At 44.2% G+C, this 23,313-nt stretch overlaps 1 protein-coding gene across 1 annotated transcript in view; it reads left to right on the forward strand.

The window, feature by feature from the left end:
* Positions 1-3,239: 3,239 nt before the first annotated feature.
* Positions 3,240-23,313, forward strand: part of rnf31 (ring finger protein 31) — a gene marked incomplete at its 5' end in the record, with an annotated part of 32,382 nt that continues 12,308 nt past the window's right edge. Inside the window, 9 exons of the mRNA XM_079228108.1 lie at positions 3,240-3,437; positions 16,743-16,889; positions 17,423-17,578; positions 17,740-17,796; positions 18,376-18,577; positions 19,624-19,804; positions 21,625-21,758; positions 22,086-22,258; positions 23,062-23,295. Of these exons, the coding sequence (XP_079084234.1) occupies positions 3,240-3,437; positions 16,743-16,889; positions 17,423-17,578; positions 17,740-17,796; positions 18,376-18,577; positions 19,624-19,804; positions 21,625-21,758; positions 22,086-22,258; positions 23,062-23,295 (1,482 nt within the window). The remainder of the gene's footprint in view (positions 3,438-16,742; positions 16,890-17,422; positions 17,579-17,739; positions 17,797-18,375; positions 18,578-19,623; positions 19,805-21,624; positions 21,759-22,085; positions 22,259-23,061; positions 23,296-23,313) is intronic.

Below are 23,313 nucleotides of genomic sequence, written 5' to 3' on the forward strand. Positions count from 1 at the left end.
AATACTGCATGGCTTTTTAATGTAACGTTATCCATTATTACATAAGTTGCATGCTGTTAAAATGCTTTCGCTTAACTCACAGAAATACAGTGAGCCTAAAACTCCCTTTTGGACACAATGCTTGCTGCAAACTTTCAGCATGCCGAGGGTCGGGATCCCGTCTCCCATTCTTCCTGATGATGCCTCGTGTCTTATTGCCTGTGTCCTCAGTTCTTCGGTCCTTCGCTCTGTTGGTGGAGCATTGATCGCAACCACACAGAAGCTTTTAGGCATTTTTCTGTCGCGTGCAAGCAGACAAAAGTGACAAGGAGGCACCTTCATGGTCAAGTCAATATAGGGGAGCGAGACATTGTTGGGTCTTGGTTGCACTCTGTCTCTATGAACACTGCTGTGGCTTTCCTTTGCACAACCTCAACTCATCAAAATCATCCCAATAAATGACCACCCCTCTCTACCCGAAAATAGAACATTTCCTTGTGTATTTGTTGTAAGCATTTGGGTTTTGTGCAGTGAGACACAATCACGCAAACCAGACTCTAAAACCTTCTCTCTGGCCTGCTCTCCTTCTTTCATCGTTTCTTTAATGTTCCATGCTCCATGCTCAATGCTCTTTCTCCATCCTCATCTACTTTTATTTTGTTTAACAGTAGACTGTATGCTGATTAGTCAGTTGCATTATTGGTAGACAACATAATGATAGTGAATGATAGGGACTTTTGATTCATCTACCAATGTGCAAGACAAATAAATGTGTTCATGTGACCTACTTTTTTGTCTGTGTTTGTGTGTGTGTATGCGTGTTACATTTGCGCCACTAAACTATATGCACACACACATTAGTAAAGTATAGGCCACTACTTCATACTCCACTACTGTTACTTTTCAGAATAAGAGTTTACAAAGGCAACCTATAATGAGTTTCTAAAATGATACATTGTTAACGATTAAACTACCACAATGTTCTCCCCGTTAAAGAGTTTTTCCTGTACAGATGTGAGGGTGTCGTACAGACCGTAAAGCCCTGTGAGGTTCATTTGTGATTTGTAGTTAGGGCTATACAAACTAAATTTAATTTAAATGGAATTTAATTTTTGATTGAACAAAAAAAAAGAAAACGTACAAAATCATGACTTTTTCTTTCATTTAAAATCAAAATAGAAATGAAGATATCAGTAAACAATATCTAAAACATTCACATATAAATATGATCAAGATAACTGCATGTCGCAGATTTGCATTATAGCTTGGCTAAATATAATTAAACAAGCTCAAATTAACAATAATAAAAACGTCCCTTAAGAAACTAATGGTTGACGTCACCCACGCTGCGACCGTGTTCTTCCCCATCTCGAGTGGAGAGCCCGGTCACACACCACCGGTGTGGTTTCAGCACCGCTGTGCTTCACACATGTACGGACGATAAGCACTGGACATCCTTCTCTGCCGGTTTGTGGTCGCAGCCCGTTTCATAAACGGACCGACACGTTACTGTCGTAACGCTGACCCCCGTACATGACGTTCCCGTTCTCCACCGCAGCTCGCCGTCGCTGGGTGTGAATGAAACCAGCGCGCCCGAAGGAGGACCCGCAAAGAGCGGCACCGGGGCTTCACCGTTGCGTTCCCGCAGACCAGAGGTGGGCAACAACATGAGCGCTGTCATACCGATATCCGGTGAGCGTCGCGTGTTCACGAGTCTCGGGCGGAGCGCCGCGTCGCTGTGTGAGGCGACACATTTTGAGGCTAACGTTACGCGTTTCTAGCTAGGAGGAGCAGCTTCACGGGGCTCCACAACGGCTCTTTAATGACCGATCAGCGTGGCACCGCGAGGCGCGTCCGCGTTTGCAGCAGGGACTTCTGGTCCAAGTCCGGCATTGGAGTTATACTGAGATACAAAAAAAATCATCTCAGCTATCGAAATTAAATTGAGATTTCATTCAAGAAAAATAAGGAACAAACCAGCTCCCTTTCCGTCTTGGCATTAAACCAGTCACGCGCAGGCAAATATGGTACCTGGACATATATATGCTGTATTACAGGCCAATGCACTTTATTATGAAGCAACCTGTTTCATGTAGGGATGCACAGATACCGATATTGGGCCGATGCTGACTCAAGGGGCTGGGTCGACCAGGCTTATCCATTCAACGCGCTTCTCAGTTTAAACACCTGACATTAGTACCAGAGACTGGAATTTGACCAACAAAATGATCAAAATACAAACATATTTTGATCATTTTGTTGCTGCGTTACAAAACAATATTATTACTCCCAACATTGTATAGCTATGTAGGGTTCTTTCCACAGTGTTGTCAGACACTTATGATAACAATGGGAGGCTGTCCTTGGCAAAAACAACCACTTTTCGTGTCTGTACATTGATGGTGAGAAGTTGCTCGATATGATGACATTGCAGCCCGTGTAGAGGATCGCTGGCTGCAGCGGTCTTTCTCTACACGGGACCAGTTTCAAAGACATGTTCTCCATATTAGGTGCTTCGACACAATCACACGGGTCGGTAAGGCCCAGGTTGTGAAATACCGAAGTAGGCCTTGAACATTTTCTCTGGCACCATCATCAGGTCAAACTCTCAGGTTGTTTGGTTTATGATCAAACAACCTGAAAAACTAATGACAAGTTTGTGTTTAGCTGTAACAACATGCATATTAAAGCTGCTGAACGTTCGCATGTCACTGATATTATTGTGAGCACATCGACATGCTGATGTGAGACATTACATTTAGGCCGTGTCCACACTGCTAACTTTCTTTTTAAAACGCATATATTTTGCTATGTTCAAACTGAGCGTCCTCACTACGCCGGAGTTTTAGAGCACCGGAAACAGAGGAGTTTGGAACGATGACGTAGACGGATACGCTTGAAGACCCTGGGTTACGTCCTAGCATAGACAGGCGTAAACGGAGAAGTTTGGAAATGATGACGTAGAAGCCCGCGTCCGTTACTTGATTGGTCTTAGCAGTCTCTATGTGTCCTTCCCTGAGTCGTCACGCCCCGATCGCATGACTCTGAGCGACAGTTTGATAGCTTTGAGATCGTTTTTGTTTTAAAACGAAAGCGTATTAATGTGGATGTAGCCTTAGATAATACAATCTTTTATAAATGTGTGTGACTCACTGTAGATGCATAGGTGTGGTCAGTCACTGAGTGTGTGTGTGTGTGTGTGTGTGTGTGTGTGTGTGTGTGTGTGTGTGTGTGTGTGTGTGTTTGTGTGTGTGTGTAGAATGCCATCTCTGTCGGAGCAGCTGCAGGAGGTGCGGAGTCGGGCTGAAGTGTGTCTGTACTCCGGCGGCAGGGTGGTGGAGGTGCGGGTTGGAGTGATGGCTATGGCTAATCTGCCCTTGCCGCCCTGCTCCAAATACTGCCACATCACCGCAGAGACCATGGTGATAGAAAACAGCTTCGGCAGCAACAGGAAGGAGGTGAGAGAGAGAGCAGGTACACAGACAATATCCCAAACCTGGAAATACCGGTACAATGTCCATCCAGACGTAGAGACCAAGGGGATTGGGAGTGTGGGTAGGGATGGAACGATGAGTTGGTCGGACGATTAATGCCATTTTTAGATATAACATTAACAGTAACAGTAAAACATTTTTAGATATAACATTAACAGTAACAGTAAAAGGAGCTGAGAGTCTCAGCAGACCTGCAGCTTTCAGGGACCTTGTTCCAGATCTGTGGAGCAGAAAAGCTGAACGCTGCTTCTCCATGTTTAGTTCTGCCTCTTGGAACAGAAAGTAGACCAGTCCAAGACGACCTGAGGGGCCAGGATGGTTCATAAGGTAGCAGTAGATCACAAACATACTTAGGCCCTAAACCATTCAGTGCTTTATAAACCAGCAGCAGGATTTGAAAGTAAATTATTTGTTTGACAGGAAGCCAGTGCAAAGACCTCATAACTGGAGTGATGTGATCCCCTTTCCTGGTCTTAGTGAGGACTTGAAATAGCTGCAGCTTTCTGATTGACTTTTTACAGAGGCCTGTGAACACACTGTTACAGTAGTCAAGTCTACTGAAGATAAATGCATGGACAAGTTTCTCCAAATCCTGTTGAGATATAAGTCCTCTAACCCTTGATATATTCTTCAGGTGATAGTAGGCTGATTTTGTAATTGTCTTGATATGGCTGTTAAGGTTGAGGTCTGAATCCATAACTACACCTAGATTTCTGGCTTGGTTTGAGGTTTTTTACATCAGTGATTGAAGCTGAGCGCTGACTTTCAATCATTCGTCCTTGGGACCAAAAACAATTACTTCTGTTTTGTTGGCACATCCAGTTATTGATTTCTTCAATGCATGTAGCCAGCCCTTGTATGGGACTGTAGTCCCCTGATGATATAGTTATGTAGATTTGTGTGTCATCTGCATAATTATGATAACAAACTTTTTTTTTTTTTTTTATAATCTGTGCCAGTGGAAGCATGTAGATGTTGAACAGAAGAGGCCCCAGTATTGAGCCTTGGGGAACCCCACATGTCATCCTAGTCAGCTCTGATGTGTAATTAGCTACCGACACAAAGTATTGTCGGTCCTTCAAGTAGGATTCAAACCAGTTAAGTGCTGCGCCAGAGAGTCCTACCCAGACTTTCAGTCTGTCTCGTAGTATGTCATGATCGACCGTGTCAAACTGAGATCCAGTAATACTAGGACTGAAGTTCTGCCACTGTGTGTGTTTAAGTGGATGTCATTGAAAACCTTAACAAAACAGTTTCAGTACTGTAGAGCGTAGCAGTTACTGACACCGGAGGGTTTGTTAGCCTGTCGACGGTAGCAAATAAGGTATTGTTATTGTTTTTGGTTATGATGTCAGAGAATAAGGACTGTCTTGCATTTCTAAGTTCCAAATTATAGTTGTGAAGTCTCTCTTGATAGATACCACAGTGAACCTGGAGATTAGTTTTTCGCCACCTGCGCTCTGCTTTCCGACACTCTCTTTTCTCTATTCTGACCAGCGTGGCATTTCTCCAAGGGGATCGTTTCTTACCCGAGATAACCTTCACCTTAGTGGGTGCAATGGCATCAATAACATTTTTAACTTTAGAATTGAAGCCATCCACAAGCTCATTGACTGAGATGCAAGAGAGGCCTGGTGTGGAGGAGAACTTTTGTATAAATAGTTCACTGGTGTTTTCAGTGATGCTTTGACACAACCTCGGTTTGGACATTTGTGTGTAGGGAGATTGCACTCTCAAAGAAAACACAGAAATGATCAGAGAGTGCAACATCGGCCACAGCAGCCTTGGAAATGTCCAGACCTTTGGTGATGATTAGGTCTAGAGTGTGCCCCTTGTTGTGGGTGGGACCTGTTACATGCTGAGTCAGATCATAGTTATCAAGGACACCACATAGCTCTATAGACATAGCTCTGTCCTGGGGATTATCAACATGGATATTAAAATCACCAACAATGACAACACAATCAAAATCAATACAGATTATAGACAGCAGTTCAGTAAACTCATCAAAGAAGGTGGCACAGTATTTAGGTGGTCTGTAAATGTTGAGGAATAAAACTTGAGTGGAATTGAGAGCCACATATTCAAAGGAAGTAAAATGACCAAAAGACATCTGCTTGCATTGAAGAGACTCATTATATAAAATAGCAACTCCACCTCCTTTCTTATGCACTCTTGTTTCACTCATGAAACTGAAGTTGGGAGGTGTTGCTTCAATAAGAACAGCTGCACTGTTATCTTGGTCTAACCAGGTTTCGGTTAAAAACAAAAGATCAAGTTTGTGCCTAATAATGAAATTATTGATTAAAAATGTTTTTCCTGACAGAAAACTGACATTTAATAAAGCTAAGTTGAATGTGTTTAAAACTATATTTGCCCTATTTCTTTGGACAGGCTGACGAGGAATGAATGTTAAATTGGATACATTTTCAGATTTACTAATGTTTCTTCACAGCCTCACCTTTCCTTTTCTAGAAGTCAGGAAAGGAATTAAGAAGGTTAACTTCATACAGGGTCCCGACTGTTCCTGGAGATAATCAGTGGTGTCATTAACCTTGTAGTCCGGACCCAAAAGATATCAATTCATCTTCTTTATCAGGTAGGGGAGATAGAGGATGGTTGTGGAGATGTTGTGGAGGCGGGAGAGGGGCACGGCGCTTTAACTTCGGTGTTTGCGTCAAAGCACTTAGAACCAGTGACGGAGGTCTAGCTGGAGGGGTTTCAGCACGGGAAGTGGGAGTGCGGAGGGGAGTGAATTTGGTTCCAGCAATGACCAGCTCTTTCATGTGGTCAGTGAACTCCAGGTGGGGGGAGGATGGGGAGGAGGGAGAGAATAGAGAGGAGAGGGACCTGGATGAAGTGTGGGGGCTGGAAGTAGGTGCTGGTGAGGGAAGTAAAGACTCGTCCTCTCCGAGAGGGATATCAATCCTTGATGATGAGGGTGGAGACTCCTCCTCTTCGAAGGGGGTATCAATCCTTGATGAGGGTGGAGACTCCTCCTCTTCGAAGGGGGTATCAATCCTTGATGAGGGTGGAGACTCCTCCTCTTGGCTCTCCTTTTGCATCCTTCCCTTGAGGTCTCCACGGCGATGCTGTGTGGTTATCTCTTGTTTAGATTCCTCTTGTCTCCTGTCCTTGGCAGTGGGAACAGACGAGTGAGGCAGGAAGAAAAATAAGTTAGAGGTAAAGAGTTTTACCCCTGACTTGTTCAGGCAAACTCCATCTGCCTTAAAAAGATGTATACGCTCCCAGAAAATGTAAAAATTGTCGATAAAATGTACTGTATGGTCAGTACATGCAGTTGACAGCCATCTGTTCAGTTCAAACAACCTGCTGAATCTTTCATCTCCTCTCCTGGCTGGTGGAAGAGGGCCACTGATAAACACCTCAGCATTGACAGAGCTGACTTGTGTTTAACAAGTCAATAAAGTCTCGCTTCAGAACTTCAGACTCTTGTTTCACAATATCACAGCTTCCCCTATGCACAATGAGGTTTTTCACCGTGGGATGGTCAGCCATGATGTTCAGGATTTTGGCTCTCGTGTTAGACACCATATCTGTCGGAAAGCAGAGTATTTTGGTATTCTTGCTGCACATCGTTCTGACATCTTTTACAGCATAGTCTCCAACAATCAGAGTCTCGGGCCCAGTTAGTAGCTTTTCCTGCGGCCTTTTACGTTCACATTCACTCTCAGTTCTTACCCTGCTTTGAGAAGATAGCTGCTTATCCAGATCATCAGATTTAGGATCCTGCGACAATGGAGCAAATCTGTTTTTAAGTTGTAGGCTTGGTTGTTATGGAGTTTCTTTGCTGGTTTTACTTTTCCCAGCTGTTTTCTGCTGTGTCCAGCTGCGTACCGGTGTTACACCCCAACTGGTTTTCAAACCTACTGGTTTCCCTACGCGTGCGTGCGTTGTCTTCACTTCACAGCTGCAGAGGTTTTCTGTCTGGTCACCAGATTCGTCACACATTCACAAACATATTGCTGGAGATCTTCAAGCCACATTTCATCTCCATTGCAGCGATCGTGATTGTATAAGTGAGCGCTGCATCACAACCACGTATGAAGAAATACGTTAAAGAAAATATATTTATAAAAAGATCGCAACGACCTGGATTCGATCCCTGTCGAGCAAAATGCAAATCTACTGAAAGACGGTGGCTCAACCTACAGAGCCACTTATTATTAAAACAACTCAAGTCATTTCAGGTATCACTCATTTATGTCACATCTCCTCTGTGTCCAGGGAACCTCTTGGTCTAGGTGGGCTGAAACAACTGGTTACCTCGGGCGGATATTAAACCACTGTCGTGGAACTCCACAAACATGTTGTCGCCTCTTCTGCTGTCAGCACTACTTGACTACAAGTTCTTCATTGTTTTGTGGGTAGAACATTACTAGTATTCCACTCTTCCTGTGTCTCAGTGTTCGCAATGTTTTTAGTGTCTTTTCACAATACGATCGTCACAAAAGTAGAATTGTTTTTGTCAAAATGCGTCAGTGGTGTCTGGCCGTAGCCTCGCGAAAAAGCATCGCTAAATATGTTGAGACATGGTTTAATATCCGCCCGAGGTAACCAGTTGTTTCAGCTCACCTAGACCAAGAGGTTCCCTGGACACAGAGGAGATGTGACATAAATGAGTAATACCTGAAATGACCTGAGTATTTCTAATATTAGGTGGCTCTGTAGGTTGAGTCACCGTCTTTCAGTAGATTTGCATTTTGCTCGACAGGGGTCGAATCCAGGTCGTTGTGATCTTTTTATAAATATATTTTCTTTAATGTATTTCTTCATACAAGGTTGTGATGCTGCGCTCACTTATACAATCACGATCGCTGCAATGGAGATGAAATGTGGCTTGAAGATCTCCAGCAATATGGCCGTTTCTCAATACCAAGTACACAAGTCTTGGCCTGTGAACTTCTGGAGTCTGGTCTTGAGAGTCTGGACTTGGGAGTTCAGACTCTCAAGGACAGGAGGACGCAGGATGGTCTTTCTGCAATTGGAACAGCAGCTGACTTGATGACGTCACCACCTCAGCTGTTGTCATGGTTACTCTGATTCTTCACTGTAAAGTATTTTTACATTCAAACAAAATATGACAACCCTGCTCTTTTTGTACTGGTTTCACAGACATACACATATCATTGTGTGTATATATATATATATATATATATATATATATATATATATATATTGTGTGTATATATATATATATTGTGTGTATATATATTATTGTGTTTATAAATATGTATTTTATATAAATACTTATATAGATACACATATAAATGTAGATATAATATGTTTATAAATGTGTTTTATATATACCATCCATCCATCCATCCATTATCAGCCGCTTATCCGGGGTCGGGTCGCGGTGGCAGCAGGTTCAGCAGGCCGACCCAGGCTTCCCTCTCACCCGCAACACTTTCCAGCTCATTCTGGGGGATCCCGAGGCGTTCCAAGGCCAGCCGGGAGATATAATCCCTCCAGCGTGTCCTCGGTTTTCCCCGGGGTCTCCTACCAGTTGGACGTGCCTGGAAAACCTCTAATGGGAGGCGTCCAGGAGGCATCCTGACTAGATGCCCGAACCACCTCAGCTGACTCCTTTCGACACGAAGGAGCAGCGACTCGACTCCAAGCTCCCTCCTGATGTCCGAGCTCCTTACCCTATCTCTAAGGGTGAGCCCGGCCACCCTGCGGAGGAAGCTCATTTCGGCCGCTTGTATTCGAGATCTCGTTCTTTCGGTCACGACCCATAGTTCGTGACCATAGGTGAGGGTTGGAACATAGACCGACCAGTAAATGGAGAGCTTCGCCTTCCGGCTCAGCTCCCTCTTCACCAGGACGGACCGGTACAGCGCCTGTTTTATTGCTGCAGCCGCACCGATCCGTCTGTCGATCTCCCGCTCCACCTTACCCTCACCTTACCCTCGTGAGGGTAAGGTGTTGTGACTCGTTTTATATATACTTATATATTTATATAGATACACATATAATTGTATGTATTATATGTTTATAAATATGTATTTATATATATATATATATATATATATATATATATATATATATATATATATATATATATATATATATATATACATATATATATATATATATATATATATATATATATATACATATATACATATAATTGCAAACAATTCGGTCAAAAGTACTAAGACACCGCTGTAGTTCAAAGTAAAAGTTACATTAAAATCTTAAGTTATAAACCTTAACCTTTCCCTCAGTCAAACTGATTTAATGTGACTGAATAAATAATAATGATTGCTTGTTAAATCCTCGAAACAGAATTATATCTCATGTTTAATCGATACGGAGACATCGGAGCCAGCGGATCATTTCAAAAAGTCCAGCCGAGATCAGGCTGCTCTCGGCGGGCAGCAGAGCGCTGACGGCCCGGTGCTGCGGGGCTCACGGTCCCGCGAGCAGGACCTCAACCCGTCGGCGTATTTTTTTAAGTCGGCCGATTCTTGAGAAAGCGACCACAGATTTGATGCTTAAACAACTAACTTCTCGCCTGAAAACATCATAAAATTACATTTTGTGACTCAACAACGGTAGTATTCAGAGAATGTCAACTTTCAGTTATGAGTTTTCTCATCCGTCATTGTTCCCCGTTTGCTGGTCCGAAATGCATTCTGGGATATTGGCTCTCTCAAGAACGCTCAAGTCTGCTCTGATGCATCCCCGGTAAAATGGGCGGATCAAGTCACATCCGGGCATTTTCACCGTTCTTGGCGAGAAGCGGACTTTTGAATTGGAACAGTACTTGGGCCGCGACTGATGACGTTTCACGAGTCCACGAGAACACAAGTACAGAGAAGAACGCTGATTGAGAAACGGCCTATGTTTGTGAATGTGAGACGAATCTGGTGACCAGACAGAAACCGCTGCAGCTGGGAAGTGGAGACAGCGCACGCACGCGTAGGGAAACCATAGGTTTGAAAACCAGTTGGGGTGTAACACCGGGGTTGAGGAGTGTTGTGTATTGTTATTCAATTGTGTTTGTTCCCTCGGGGGCATCCGTAGTGCCCCACTGTTAACCCGTGTAGAATGCTGGGTATTTTGTCATGTGAACGATACAGTAAAGAAATGCACGTTATTTGAAACCACCGTGTCATGTCATCTTATTATTAGTTATATGAGTATAGAGTGTGCTCTATAACAAAACTGGCGACGAGGAAGAAACGTTCTTACATCGTGTTATTATTTTCGGTGAAAATTCCGAGTTTAATACTTTTTTTTTTTTTCGCGGTAAAAAGACGCGAAGGAAACGAGGAGCTAGCTAGCTTCCAACGGCACGTCGGCGAATGAGGGGAAGTTCGCCGCGGGAGGAAAATAAATCTCCGCGAGTGTTGAGAGAAAAAGGGCAGTGAGTAAAACTGAGACAATGGCGGCACTGGTTGGAAATATAGGACCATTTGATGAATCGGTGGAACAATGGAGTTCTTACGCGGAACGTTTTGAGTACTTTGTGTTAGCTAATGACATCAAAACAGATGTGGTTGTGCCAACCTTTTTGACTGTCATCGGAGGAAAAACGTTCAATCTCCTGCGCAGCCTAGTAACACCTGAAAAGCCTGGTGACAGATGTTATGATGAAATAGTGGCTATTTTAAAAGCACATTATTCTCCAAAACCACTGATCATTGCTGAGAGATTCAGATTCCACAAGAGAAATCAAGAGGAGGGAGAGTCAATCTCACAGTTTGTAGCTGTACTGAAACAGTTATCACAACACTGTGAATTTGGACGTTCTCTAAATGACACTGTACGGGATAGGTTAGTGTGTGGCATGCGCAGTGGGACAATTCAGAAACGCCTGTTGACAGAGAGTGACTTAACATTGCAGAAAGCAATAGAAGTGAGTACTTCAATGGAAATGGCAAACAGAGATGCACAGCAGCTAAGTACAGCAACCCAAGTGCATAAGGTGTCTACAGATCTCAGGTACACAACTGTAGGTGGCAAACCATGCTATCGCTGTGGGAAACCAGGGCACCAAGCAGAGGAGTGTTGGTGCAAAGACTTAGACTGTTGTGGCAAAAAGGGTCACATTGAGCGTGCATGTAAAAGCAAAAAGGGACAGTCAACCAAAAATACTGAACAAAGGAAAAGTGACTTCAGGAAGTACAAAAAGAAAGTGCACAAACTGGAATACACAGAGGAAGACCAAAGTGACACCCCATCTGAAGGGGAAGAGTCTGTGCATTCTGTGCATATTTTGTCTTTTTCAGATGAAAAGCATGGATACTGGGTGACACCGCTACTGGATGGGAAGGCAGTACGGATGCAAGTGGACTAGGGCTGCAACTAACGATTATTTTAATAATCGATGAATCGGTTGATTATTGTTTCGATTAATCGATGAATCGGATAAAAAAATGTTTTTATCAAAAAAGCGTTCATTTCCAACCCTTTATTCAAAAACAGAAGTGACAGTGCAAAACATCTTCAGAAAGTGCACAAACAGGTTGCTCCTTGAACATCACTGAGCTGTTAATTAAAACAACAAAATGGACTAACACTAAAAACATACACATCTATGCTTTACATCTGCCAAATGTGAGCCCTTTTTACTGTAATTGATCCCTCCAGAGGCTGCATTTACATACCCTGCTTTATCAATATGTATGAAATACAGAGGGAAGCTGTACTGCTCCATATAGAGTGTCCTATCCTTAAACTCTTTCATTCTGGGTCTCTTATGACCACGACGTCACGTTGTTGGCTAAGCCCAACGACGTGATTTGCTTCATTCTACTTTGAGTAAAAAAAAACAAAAAAAACCTGCAGCCAGATCCGCCGGTGTGCCGGTTTAACGTTAACGAGTGACAACGTGAACTGAACCAGACCGGGGGGTGACGGCATGTTTCATCACGTTGCGTTTTTTTACAAGCAAGACTGAACTGTAACGGAACATAACGGAACTTTAACGACAATACACAACCCAAACACGTTAGCTAACGCGATAGCAAGCTGACTAGCTTCCATTAACAACAAGTTTGAGGAACATGAAGACGCTGATTGGCCAAGACTCGACTTGTCAAAGATCTTCTATTTTTGAGAACATCACAACCTCAGCTTTTCTCGTGTCTCACTCCAATCTCAGAAACGCTGGCCGGCAAGTTGCTCTGCTCCGCTCTTTTTTTTCTTCTCCGCGACTTATTGCCCGGCATAATAATCGCGCGACACAACGAATCGATAATGAAATTCGTTGCCAACACTTTTGATAATCGATTTTTATCGATTTTATCGATTCGTTGTTGCAGCCCTAAAGTGGACACAGGAGCAGCTGTATCCTTGGTGTCTGAGGTTGTATACAAGGAGAAACTAAGTCACCTCACACCACAGCCAACGAAGATCACGCTGAAAACGTACACTGGTGAGCCTGTACCAGTAAGAGGAATCGTGACTGTAACAGTGAAGCTCAACAAACAGGAGGTAAAGCTACCACTCTACATTGTGAAGGGCAGTCACCCAGCGTTATTAGGACGCACGTGGCTGAAAAAGATCAAATTAAACTGGCAGGAAATCCATATGATGGCAAGAGTTGAGGGCATGAACCTACAAGGAATATTGAAGAAACATGCTGAAGTGTTCAAGGGAGAACTTGGTAGTATGAAGGACATTACCGTTAAATTGACTGTGAAACCAAACAGCAAGCCCAAATGCTTCAAAGCCAGGCCTGTCCCATACGCCATAAAACCAAAAGTTGAAGCTGAACTGGACAAACTAGTCAAGAGTGGAGTACTAGAACCAGTAAGTGTTAGTGAATGGGCTACACCAGTTGTTCCAGTCCTGAAGAAAGACAAATCCATCAGACTTTGTGGAGACTTCAAAGTCACTGTGAACCCGGTCTTGACAGCTGAACAATATCCATTGCCCCTCATTGACGATCTGTTTGCTGGTTTAGCTGAAGGACAGAAATTCAGTAAGATAGACTTATGTCAGGCTTATCTTCAGATGCATGTTGACGAAGACTCACAAGAACTGTTGACCATAGTGACTCACAAAGGACTGTTTAGGTACAAGAGGCTTCCCTTTGGCATCACCTCAGCCCCGGCCTTGTTCCAGAGAGCTATGGACCAGATACTGAGTGGACTCACCGGTGTCCAGTGTTACCTCGATGACCTTCTCATCACAGGTAAAGACGACCAGGAGCACCTGAGAAACCTTGACGCCGCACTACAGAGACTGGAGGAGTACGGACTGCGGGTCCGGACGGACAAATGTGAGTTTTTCCAGTCTTCAGTTGAGTACCTGGGCCACATTATCGACGGTGCTGGGCTGCACAAGGCACCATCTAAGGTGAAAGCGGTTGAGGAAGCTCCATCCCCACAAAACGTGAGTCAGCTGCGATCATTCTTGGGACTACTGACGTACTACGCAAAGTTTGTGCCGAACCTATCAAACATACTAAAACCACTGTATGAACTTTTGAACAAAACCATACAGTGGAGATGGTCAGACAGATGTGAGGAAGCTTTTAAGAAAGCTAAAAGAGCCTTAGTCCATTCAGAAGCCCTCACCCACTTCAACCCCGACTTGCCATTACAGTTAGCGTGTGACGCATCGCGTTATGGTGTTGGTGCTGTGATCTCACACATAATGCCATCAGGTGAAGAAAGGGCAATTGCTTTCGCATCACGAACTTTGAGCAAAGCAGAGAGCAATTATGCACAGATAGAGCGTAAAGCACTCCCTATAATCTTCGGAGTAAAGAAATTCCATCAGTTTCTGTTCGGAAAACGATTCACGCTGCTAACAGACCATAGACCACACACCTCCATCTTTGGTCCCCACACTGGAATTCCATCGCTCGCAGCCAGCTGCATGCAGCAATGGGCATTACTGTTGTCTGCTCACCGGTATGATATCAAGTAAAGAAGAGCTTAGCGGCACGGGAATGCAGACGGCCTCTCAAGGCTTCCCTTACCTGTCACGCACAAGAAGCACTCCGAGGCTAAAATCTTCTACTTCAAGGAAGTGAGCAACGCCCCAGTTACCTCAGCCCATGTGAAGGCGTTGACCCACACTGACCCAGTGATGTCTAAGGTCATGGACATTGTCACTCATGGGAGAGGAAGAGAGCTGTCAGACAGCCTAAAGCCTTACCTGGTGAGGAGGAACGAGCTCACAGTTCAGGCTGGATGCTTGTTATGGGGTTTTCGAGTCATCATTCCGCCGCCACTGAGAAAGCAGGTACTTGAGGATCTCCATTCAGGGCACTGTGGCATGGTGCGAATGAAAGAGATTGCGCGCAGCTACTTTTGGTGGCCAGGCTTAGACGCAGCTATCGAAGACAAGGCCAAGTCATGTTCTGCATGTCAAAAGACGAGAAACATGCCTCCGCTAGCGCCACTGCACCCATGGGACTTTCCAGAAGAGCCTTGGCAGAGAGTCCACATAGACTTTGCAGGTCCACTGTAGGATCGCATGTTCTTAGTCGTAGCTGATGCACACAGCAAATGGCCAGAGGTCGCCATAATGAAAAGCACTTCATCAGAGAGAACCATCGAAGAGCTACGGTCCATCTTCAGTCGCTTTGGATTGCCCACGCAACTCATTAGTGATAACGGGCCGCAACTGGTGTCTGAAGAGTTCCAGTCATTCATGGAAGCAAACGGAATCCAGCACATCAAGTCAGCTCCCTATAATCCCGCTACTAACGACCTAGCGGAAAGATTTGTGCAGACTATGAAGCAAGCTCTAAAATCATCACAAGGAAACGGATCGCTCAACAAGCGCCTAAGCGCCTTCCTGTTGACCTACAGAAACACCCCCCATGCTACAACCAAAGTGGCCCCCGCGTCAGCCATGATGAAAAGACAGTTGCGCACACGACTCGACCTTCTCAGACCACTGAAGACTAAGCAGGTCGTACAGACACAACAAAGAGCACAGGTGGAGAGACGGAGAACGGCAAAAGACAGAAGCTTCAGAACTGGAGAGAGAGTTCTTGCTCGGAACTACTGTAAAGGTCCAAAGTGGATACAAGCAACAGTTGTCGCACAAACAGGACCTGTGTCCTACACAGTTCTGACACCAGAGAACATCGTCTGGAGAAGACACGTGGATCAACTGTTGCCAGGGACCACCCTCTGTGAGGACTCAGGTCGAATGGCAAACCCAGAACAGCTATTGGAGCCATTCCATGGTTTTGAGCCATCATCACTGCAGCAACCTGAGAACATGGAAGGGGTTCCCTACTCACCTGAACCAGTGGGTGTGCCTACTCAAGGTAATGGGGCACCCCAGTCGGGGCATACACCATCACCACTCAGACTCAGAGACAGTGGAACGGTAGACTTGTCAGTAGGTCGTCATTACCCCACAAGAGAACGACGACCCCCTGACAGGTTGAACCTGTAGTCTATAGGCTAACCTCCAACATTGGGGCAGAATACACCCCAGGGTTAAGTCTGGGAATTGAGGCAGTCTACCCTCAAGTGTCCAGGAGCTCCTGCTCAAAGATTCTCACAGAAGAAAAACAAGAATATCAGAAGGTATTAGTAGAAAAATGCAAACAGAGGCGAGAAAAAGCAGAAAAGCCTCTGCACAGTAAGAAAGCAGGAAGCAGGGTCTAAACGGCTATTAGCAAAAGTATGGCTGCTGTGGAACGACAAAGACAGACCACTGAAATAACAAATGTTGTTGTTAGGTGCAAAAACGTTTTCTTTTTTTCAAAGTTTATTTTCTCAGGACATTTAGTTTATATTTTAATTCAAACTCAGAGTGCAGCTCTACTAAAGCAAACAGAGGACTGTGCAGACAACAACGTTCAATTGGGTTTCTCAATTTTTCCATATGTTATGCAATTTTTGTATATCATCAGATGCAAAAGGAAAACATGATGTTGGCATTATACATGGGCCATCGGCTATTTTGCTTCTCTCAATATTGCTATCGGACATTGAACATCCCATATTGCTCAACCTCTAATTGTAGGTTAATTGTAGGTTACAATTACAGTCAGTCTCTGTCAATCATTTGTGCTTTTGTGGACTGGAGGAATCCTAAGCGTAATAGTAATACACTGTACAGTATGTCTTTTAGAAGACACTGGGGTTATTACTATGATCTTACATTTTTCATGTGGCACTTCAGGAGATGAATAAGGGGCCAAAACAACTGTGGGTGCGGCAGGGAGTTTTATCTGCATGTTTCTATTCTATGAACTTGAACTTGAACGATACAACTTTTTAACTTGTGGACAAATGTCCTTTGTTTCTTCCTCAGACCCTCACATCTCTCCAGCGCTTGTCTACAGCATTGAACATCCTAGAAAAGTATGGCTGTAATTTGACAAATCCCAACAGGCCAAAGTACTGGAGGACCGTGAAACACAACAACCCAGTGTTCAGGGCCACAGTTGACGCCATTCAGGTAACAATATAAAGTATAGTAGAGTAAGTGCTCCGTTGAAACGCATTTGCTTCACCCTTTCTGAGTTGGGCAGAGGAAGAAGAAACAAAATGCTTCCATAGCTTTGAAGCCTGGGGGGGGCGGTCAGACTGTAGCCATATTCGGCTGCTGAAGCTCAGCCGCCCTCACCAAAACTACTCTCGTATTTAGCCTAGCGTAGAAAGTAAACAAGATGTACGTGTACTACGTCTGCTGCGTTCAGGGGCAGCGGTAAAGAGCGGACAGCCCGGTGTCACAGAATTGTTACAGACGATCATTACGTTGAGAATTGAGTTTAAAATGTCAGATTATTGAGTTTCCTGCATGGAGTCATAATCGTTCAAGAGAGAATCGCGATGCATCTGAGACTCAATTTGTTTTCCCCACCACTACTGACTGACAGCACTTCTACATAAAGAACCTGGGGGTCTACCTTCATGCTCAACTGTTAGGGAAAGTGAAACCAAAAAGAAGTTGGGCTCACATTCCATCCTTTTTGTTCTTTCCGCACCCAGGGAGGACGAGCAGTGCTCTGTCTCTATGGCTACTCCAATCAGCAGCCAGATGGGCTCAGCTTCCCTGATGATGTCACGGACCCTGATGTGGGCTGCGTTGCTGCGGTAACGCTAGAAGTGATGAGTCTGAGGATGGAGCTTGAAATGCTTATTAAGGTGTGTGTCGATTGGTTTTCTTGGGGAAAAATTATTGCTCTGCATCTTTCTGTTGATTTTGTAGTCATCAGCTGTTTATTCCGAAGCGTATGCAAAGAGAAATGCTTTGGCTTGACTTTGAGTGCAGAGCATTCATGTTAACGTATTTGGTCTGATCCCAGGAGGCTCATCCCCACCCTGAGTTCTACGAGAGAATCATTCCCACTCTGAGACACAAGGTAGAGTCCTTCATATTACCATCATATCTATCTTCAGCAACATGTTTCACATTTGCATAGATTGGATTATGGGATGAATCAATATTGAATCACATGGGCAGAAAAATCAAACCAGGAATTGTGTACTTACACCTATCATAGATACAGTAAAACATTTCACAAAGAAAACCGAAGACCGGACATGTTTCTTCACACCAAATGATTTGTTTTTATTATCTTTAGTCATTATTTATTTATCTACCACTCATTTTCAGCTGTAGAACATATCGCTGTCGATCGGAGGGGTCAGATTCCTTCCCAGTACCACAGGGCACACCCAATAATGTTATGTTACATTCATATTAAAGTAAAGGTGTATTGTTGTCTACATGCAGGTGACCAAGCTCTGTCTCCCAGCCTTGAAAATATAATTTCACGGTTAAAATTGTCAGTCAGGAAAAAAAAGCCAATGTGTCTGGTGAAATGTTGGTAATAGTGTTAAATCAATGAACAGAGCCGTCTCTTATTTTGAAGTTACAGGTGACACATAGTGCCGATTCTTTTGAAGTCAGCTTCCCCCCCTCTCTTCTCTCCTCTTAGGATGTGGGTCTCAACACTGACGCTGTGATCTGCCACTTCTCCCCCACTCCTCCATGCCACTCAGGAGGCCAGACCAAGTCTCTGGCCTTCCCCCTCCACCATTATGCTTCCAGGGACAGCGGTCGTGGCCAGTCCCTGTCCTCCAACCACCAAAGTCTCAGGTCCATTCAGGTCTTACCCACCTACTCAAACAAGCACCCAGGTGAGGAGAGAAAACACACTTCTACTGCATCGACTATCTTGGTTAGCTATGTATTATTGTTTATGTTTCTGTGCGTGGATGCGCAAGTGGTTCCACTGATGCTACAGTTGAGGGTCCACATCAGTCCAGCACTGCAGATCAGTCGAGAATCGCTCAATTACAAATCGCACCCAAATACATCTTGTTAGGCTTCAAATAAAGCACTTGCATCTGGCAATCCCAAATCAAAAAAGGAACAATTGACGTCCTGTGAGGAGCTTCAGGCAGCTGGGGGGTGTGGCTTATGACTGTGTGATGACGCCTAGAGGAAAATATTTGTTCTAAACAATAATGGTCGACTCCTGAACGGGTTAGCGTGGATGCTGCAATACGTCAGTTCTGTCTCCTTCTTAATCGGAAGGAGAGCAAAGAACGGTACTGACGGCTTTTCTCCGTGGAAAAGATGTTCGAGCTCCTCTTAGGCAAGAGTTTGATTGACAGACGGTTCATCCAATCCCCTGCCAAATATTTTTTTAAAGTGCCTGCCTTATTTAAAGCGCCATAACGTTGTTTTACCAGGAGTTTGCCGCCATTTTGGCTGACTTTGTAATCATTGAAAGATGAACTAAATAAGTGTACCGGCAGTCCTCCTCGCACACCCTCATCATCTGGAACTCACTCACCGTTCCAACAACACCATCCAGTAGCTAGGCCTGTTATACGCTGGCCAACGACTACATCCTGTAGATAAACAGGAGCAACTGGAGAGTATTGAAATATCAATATCCAGGAACACTGGAGTTATCAATATTTCCTCCCTTTTTGTGTGTTTTTTCAGTGTTTCTCTTCCTCCATATTATGTTTCTCAAACACATTGTCTTCAGAAAATGCACTTCTTCAGTTAGTGATACACTTAGACTTACTGCAGACATAGAGTTGGCACATTGTACTCTGCACAGTGTATTAGAAAAATATCCTTATTCTGTGATAATATAATCTGTGATTTGGCGCAAACTTCATAATGATGCAACAGTGTTTGGTTCCGCAAATTGTTCTCTCTGTTGCAGAGAACTGCGCTATCTGTGGGATCTTCCGAATCGCTGCCCACTGCCTCACCTGCCTCCAGGGGCTCTGCTCAGAATGTGACAGGCTGTACCACTCCTACCCTGAGAGGGCCAACCATCGGCGAACAGCTGTCTCGTCGTCGTCGTCGTCGTCAACATCATCCCAGAACAAGAGGAGTCAAAGGTATGAAATATAAAATGGGAACACTCTGATCCCACTGGTCCACAGCCAGTGATGGGTCTGAATACTTGACCTGAACTAAAGGTTCTCCGCAGGTGTAGGTCAGCATTGCTGCTCAGCCGCCCTCTTTCACAATCTGTGGTTTGGTGCAGATCCGACAGGAAGTTAATCATTAAATTCTACTTATTTAGGCTAGAATAGATGAAAATTAAATTGCTGATTTACATTTTTCTTTTAAATAACGGTTGGCTAACCGAGCTGCTTCCTTTCAGGGCTCTCGGATACGAGCGGTGTTTCCATTTAATTGACCCTTTTCCTAAGCACCGCCCCCTGCTGCTACTCTGTCAAGCTGTCAGAGCTACCATAGAGCCACACTGTCACTAACTGCACTCCGAATATTATCACATTTTTGAAAAAATGCTAAGTGATTTAGAGAGACGCAGACAGACAGGTCTATAATATGCATTTGAAGGATATATCCAGGATGTCAAACTAGCATAGCATAGAAGTGCTAACGTTAGTTTATCATATACTAACATACTCTGCTAATGCTAGCTCCACAGGTTTTTAATGTAGAAACAAATATCTCCTTCCAACCTCTCAGGGTAACAAACATCACTATCACACAACGTTTAACTACAACGAGTTCCAAATCCACAAACCACTCTGAAGATGAAGAAACTCTGGAACCACTGATGAGTAGGGATGGGTATCGTTTGGGTTTTTTCCGATACCAGTGCTAAACCGATATTTTTAAAACGATATCGGTGCCTGAACCGATTTTTTATTGCCAAGGCAACTTTTTTTTTCTTCAAATTGAACACTATATTAACTGTTTAAAGTATACTATAATATAAATAAATACATACAAAATACTTGACTTCAAACTACAGCTTCAAACCTTTTAACTTAAAAAAGAACAGACACAAGCATCAGGTGCCCTGATTTTGACTGGTGCAACAGAACTCAGACACTGATGGATTCTACAAACTGCTGCTTTACTGGACTACACGCCATCATTAATATAAACTGGGAGAGATTTGTTCCAGAAAGCCGAGGATGGACGTTCAAAAGCTCGTGCTCGTGTCTCCAGCGATCTCTGCGCGCGCTGTGTGAGCGAGCGCTGGAAGCCCCGCGCCCCTGCATGCAGGCAGACAGAGCGCCGCAGCGAATGCACTCTGATCCGCGCTATTTTAATAATCGTTTTTAGCGTGCGGGTACCGCGCTACCTTTTTAGTATCTATATACCGTGCAACTTTACAGAGTAGTGTAAAAAAAAAAGTATTTAAATCGGCTCAGGCACCGGAAGGAAGCACCGAAATCTGCGTTGCATTTTTGTCCAGTAGGTACCGGACGTGTTGGAACCGGTGCCATATTGGCGGGTACCCAACCCTACTGATGAGTCTATGGAGCACAGCTGACAGAAGCTATGCTACGATTTGCCAGTCTGTGTTCGAGGGCGGGACTTTCGAAGGGCATCAATTGTCATGCGAAATTTAAGTGAACTTTTTAAATGCGCAAAAAAATACCTCAATCAAGCGCTATTGAGGAAGTAATTTGAAATATGTAATATATATATATATATAGCAATGTAATATATTAAAACGGCTAGTCAGAAATATGGTCGATTTTAAAGCTGATCCCAGCAAAGTCTAGTCATAGTTGCGATGCCGTTTAAGTCAAAGTGTTGGAACTGAGTGTGTGTGTGTGTGTGTGTGTGTGTGTGTGTGTGTGTGCGTGTGCGTGTGTGTGAACAAAACAGTTGCTTATGGATATGCAGTATATTCAGTCTTGTATAACTGCCCCCTCTTCCCCTGTATCAGTTCTTCCACCTGGCGTTGCCTCCACTGCACAAAAGTCAACTCCCTCCAGGATGTGCTGTGTGAGGAGTGTGAGCGGCCTCGGCTGGAGCTGATCAGCTCTAAAGCAGATGAATCTCAGCCCGCCACCATCACTGGTCTGTGTTGTGTCATGGTGCTTCCCACAGCTTTCCCAACCAGTCCAGCATCCAAACCCACCTCCTTTATTCTACTACTTACTAGTTTCATCAGTAGCACGCAAACTGCAATAAAAGCAAATAAATACAACTATTACTAGATTAAGTGAGATACAAATACAGTTTATGAATATATATATATATATATATATATATATATATATATATATATATATATATATATATATATATATACCACTTGACACTGTACTTTTAAGTTGAGGACATGATTGTAAGTGATGATAATGTGAATAGAATGAACTTGTGTGTGTGTGTGTGTGTTCTCAGAGTGGAAGTGTAAGAGCTGCACCATGGTGAACGCAGCCAGCAGTATTCTGTGCAACGTGTGTGATAGACCTCGTCTGGCCACACGACCTCCAGTGACCCCGTCACACCCACCCATCACCCCCCCCAGACCACCAGCACCGGTACTGGGCATGCCCGGTGACCCTGACAGCCAGGTCAGTTTGTGTGTGTGTGTGTGTGTGTGTGTGTGTGTGTGTGTGTGTGTGTGTGTGTGTGTGTGTGTGTGTGTGTGTGTGTGTGTGTGTGTGTGTGTGTTGGTCATCGAGCTTGGTCTTAGTTAGGCACAGGGTTTGTGTTTTAGATTTCCTCCACCGGCCAAGTCCGACGAGTGTTTAGAATTTCTACCTCACTGCAAGCATGAGAACAAACAAGACACATTATATTCAACCAGGGGCCGGTTTTATTGTGGATTATTTAGGCTTTGTCGTACACTAATGAACAGAAAAATAATCTTAATCATCAGTGTGAAAACAATTGAATCTGTATTAACCACAAATCATTGTTATATAAAGCCAGCCTGTATTGCAGAAAGGGAAATTCAATGTAAGTTTTTTCTCATCCAAGATGGGAAATGGACTTGCATGGGGTTGTATCGCCGATCTTCCGATTGGAAGACGACCCGATCACAGATGGAGACAAATCTTGTCATGCAGATTGTTTTTTGTATTCTTCAGCTACCACTGACCGATTATCACGGTCATCTCCGTAACATCTGCTACAAGAAAAGTAGATCCACAATTTTGCCTTGCGTAGGTGTTTGAAGAACTAAGCACTCATTTAGGTGACTTAAGTTTTGAAGGTGTGCGGTTAACATAAAATACTGTTCCATATACTGAGTGTCTGTCTCTCTGTATCTCTCTGCCTTTCTGTGTCTCTTTCTCTTCTTTTCTCTGTCTCCCTGTCTCTCTGTGTGTCTCTCTCTGTGTCTCTCTGCCTCTCTCTGTCTCTCTCTCTCTAGTGGGTGTGTCAGTTCTGCACCTATCTGAACTACTCTCCTGCGACGGTGTGTGAGATGTGTGACCTGGCTCGTCCGGAGCCCACTCCCCTGCCTGCGAGGCTCCGTCCTCCCTCTCCGGTCAGACGGGTCCCTGCGCTGCCGATCAAACCCAAAGAGCCCGCCCCCGAAGACCTGGACTCCTGGAGGGAGAGGCTGATGAAGGAGGAGGGACTGAAGCTCATTCAGCTGATCAGAGCAAGTCACCTTCATCAC

Source organism: Taurulus bubalis (assembly GCF_910589615.1).
Source record: "Taurulus bubalis genome assembly, chromosome: 1".
NCBI lineage: Eukaryota > Metazoa > Chordata > Actinopteri > Perciformes > Cottidae > Taurulus > Taurulus bubalis.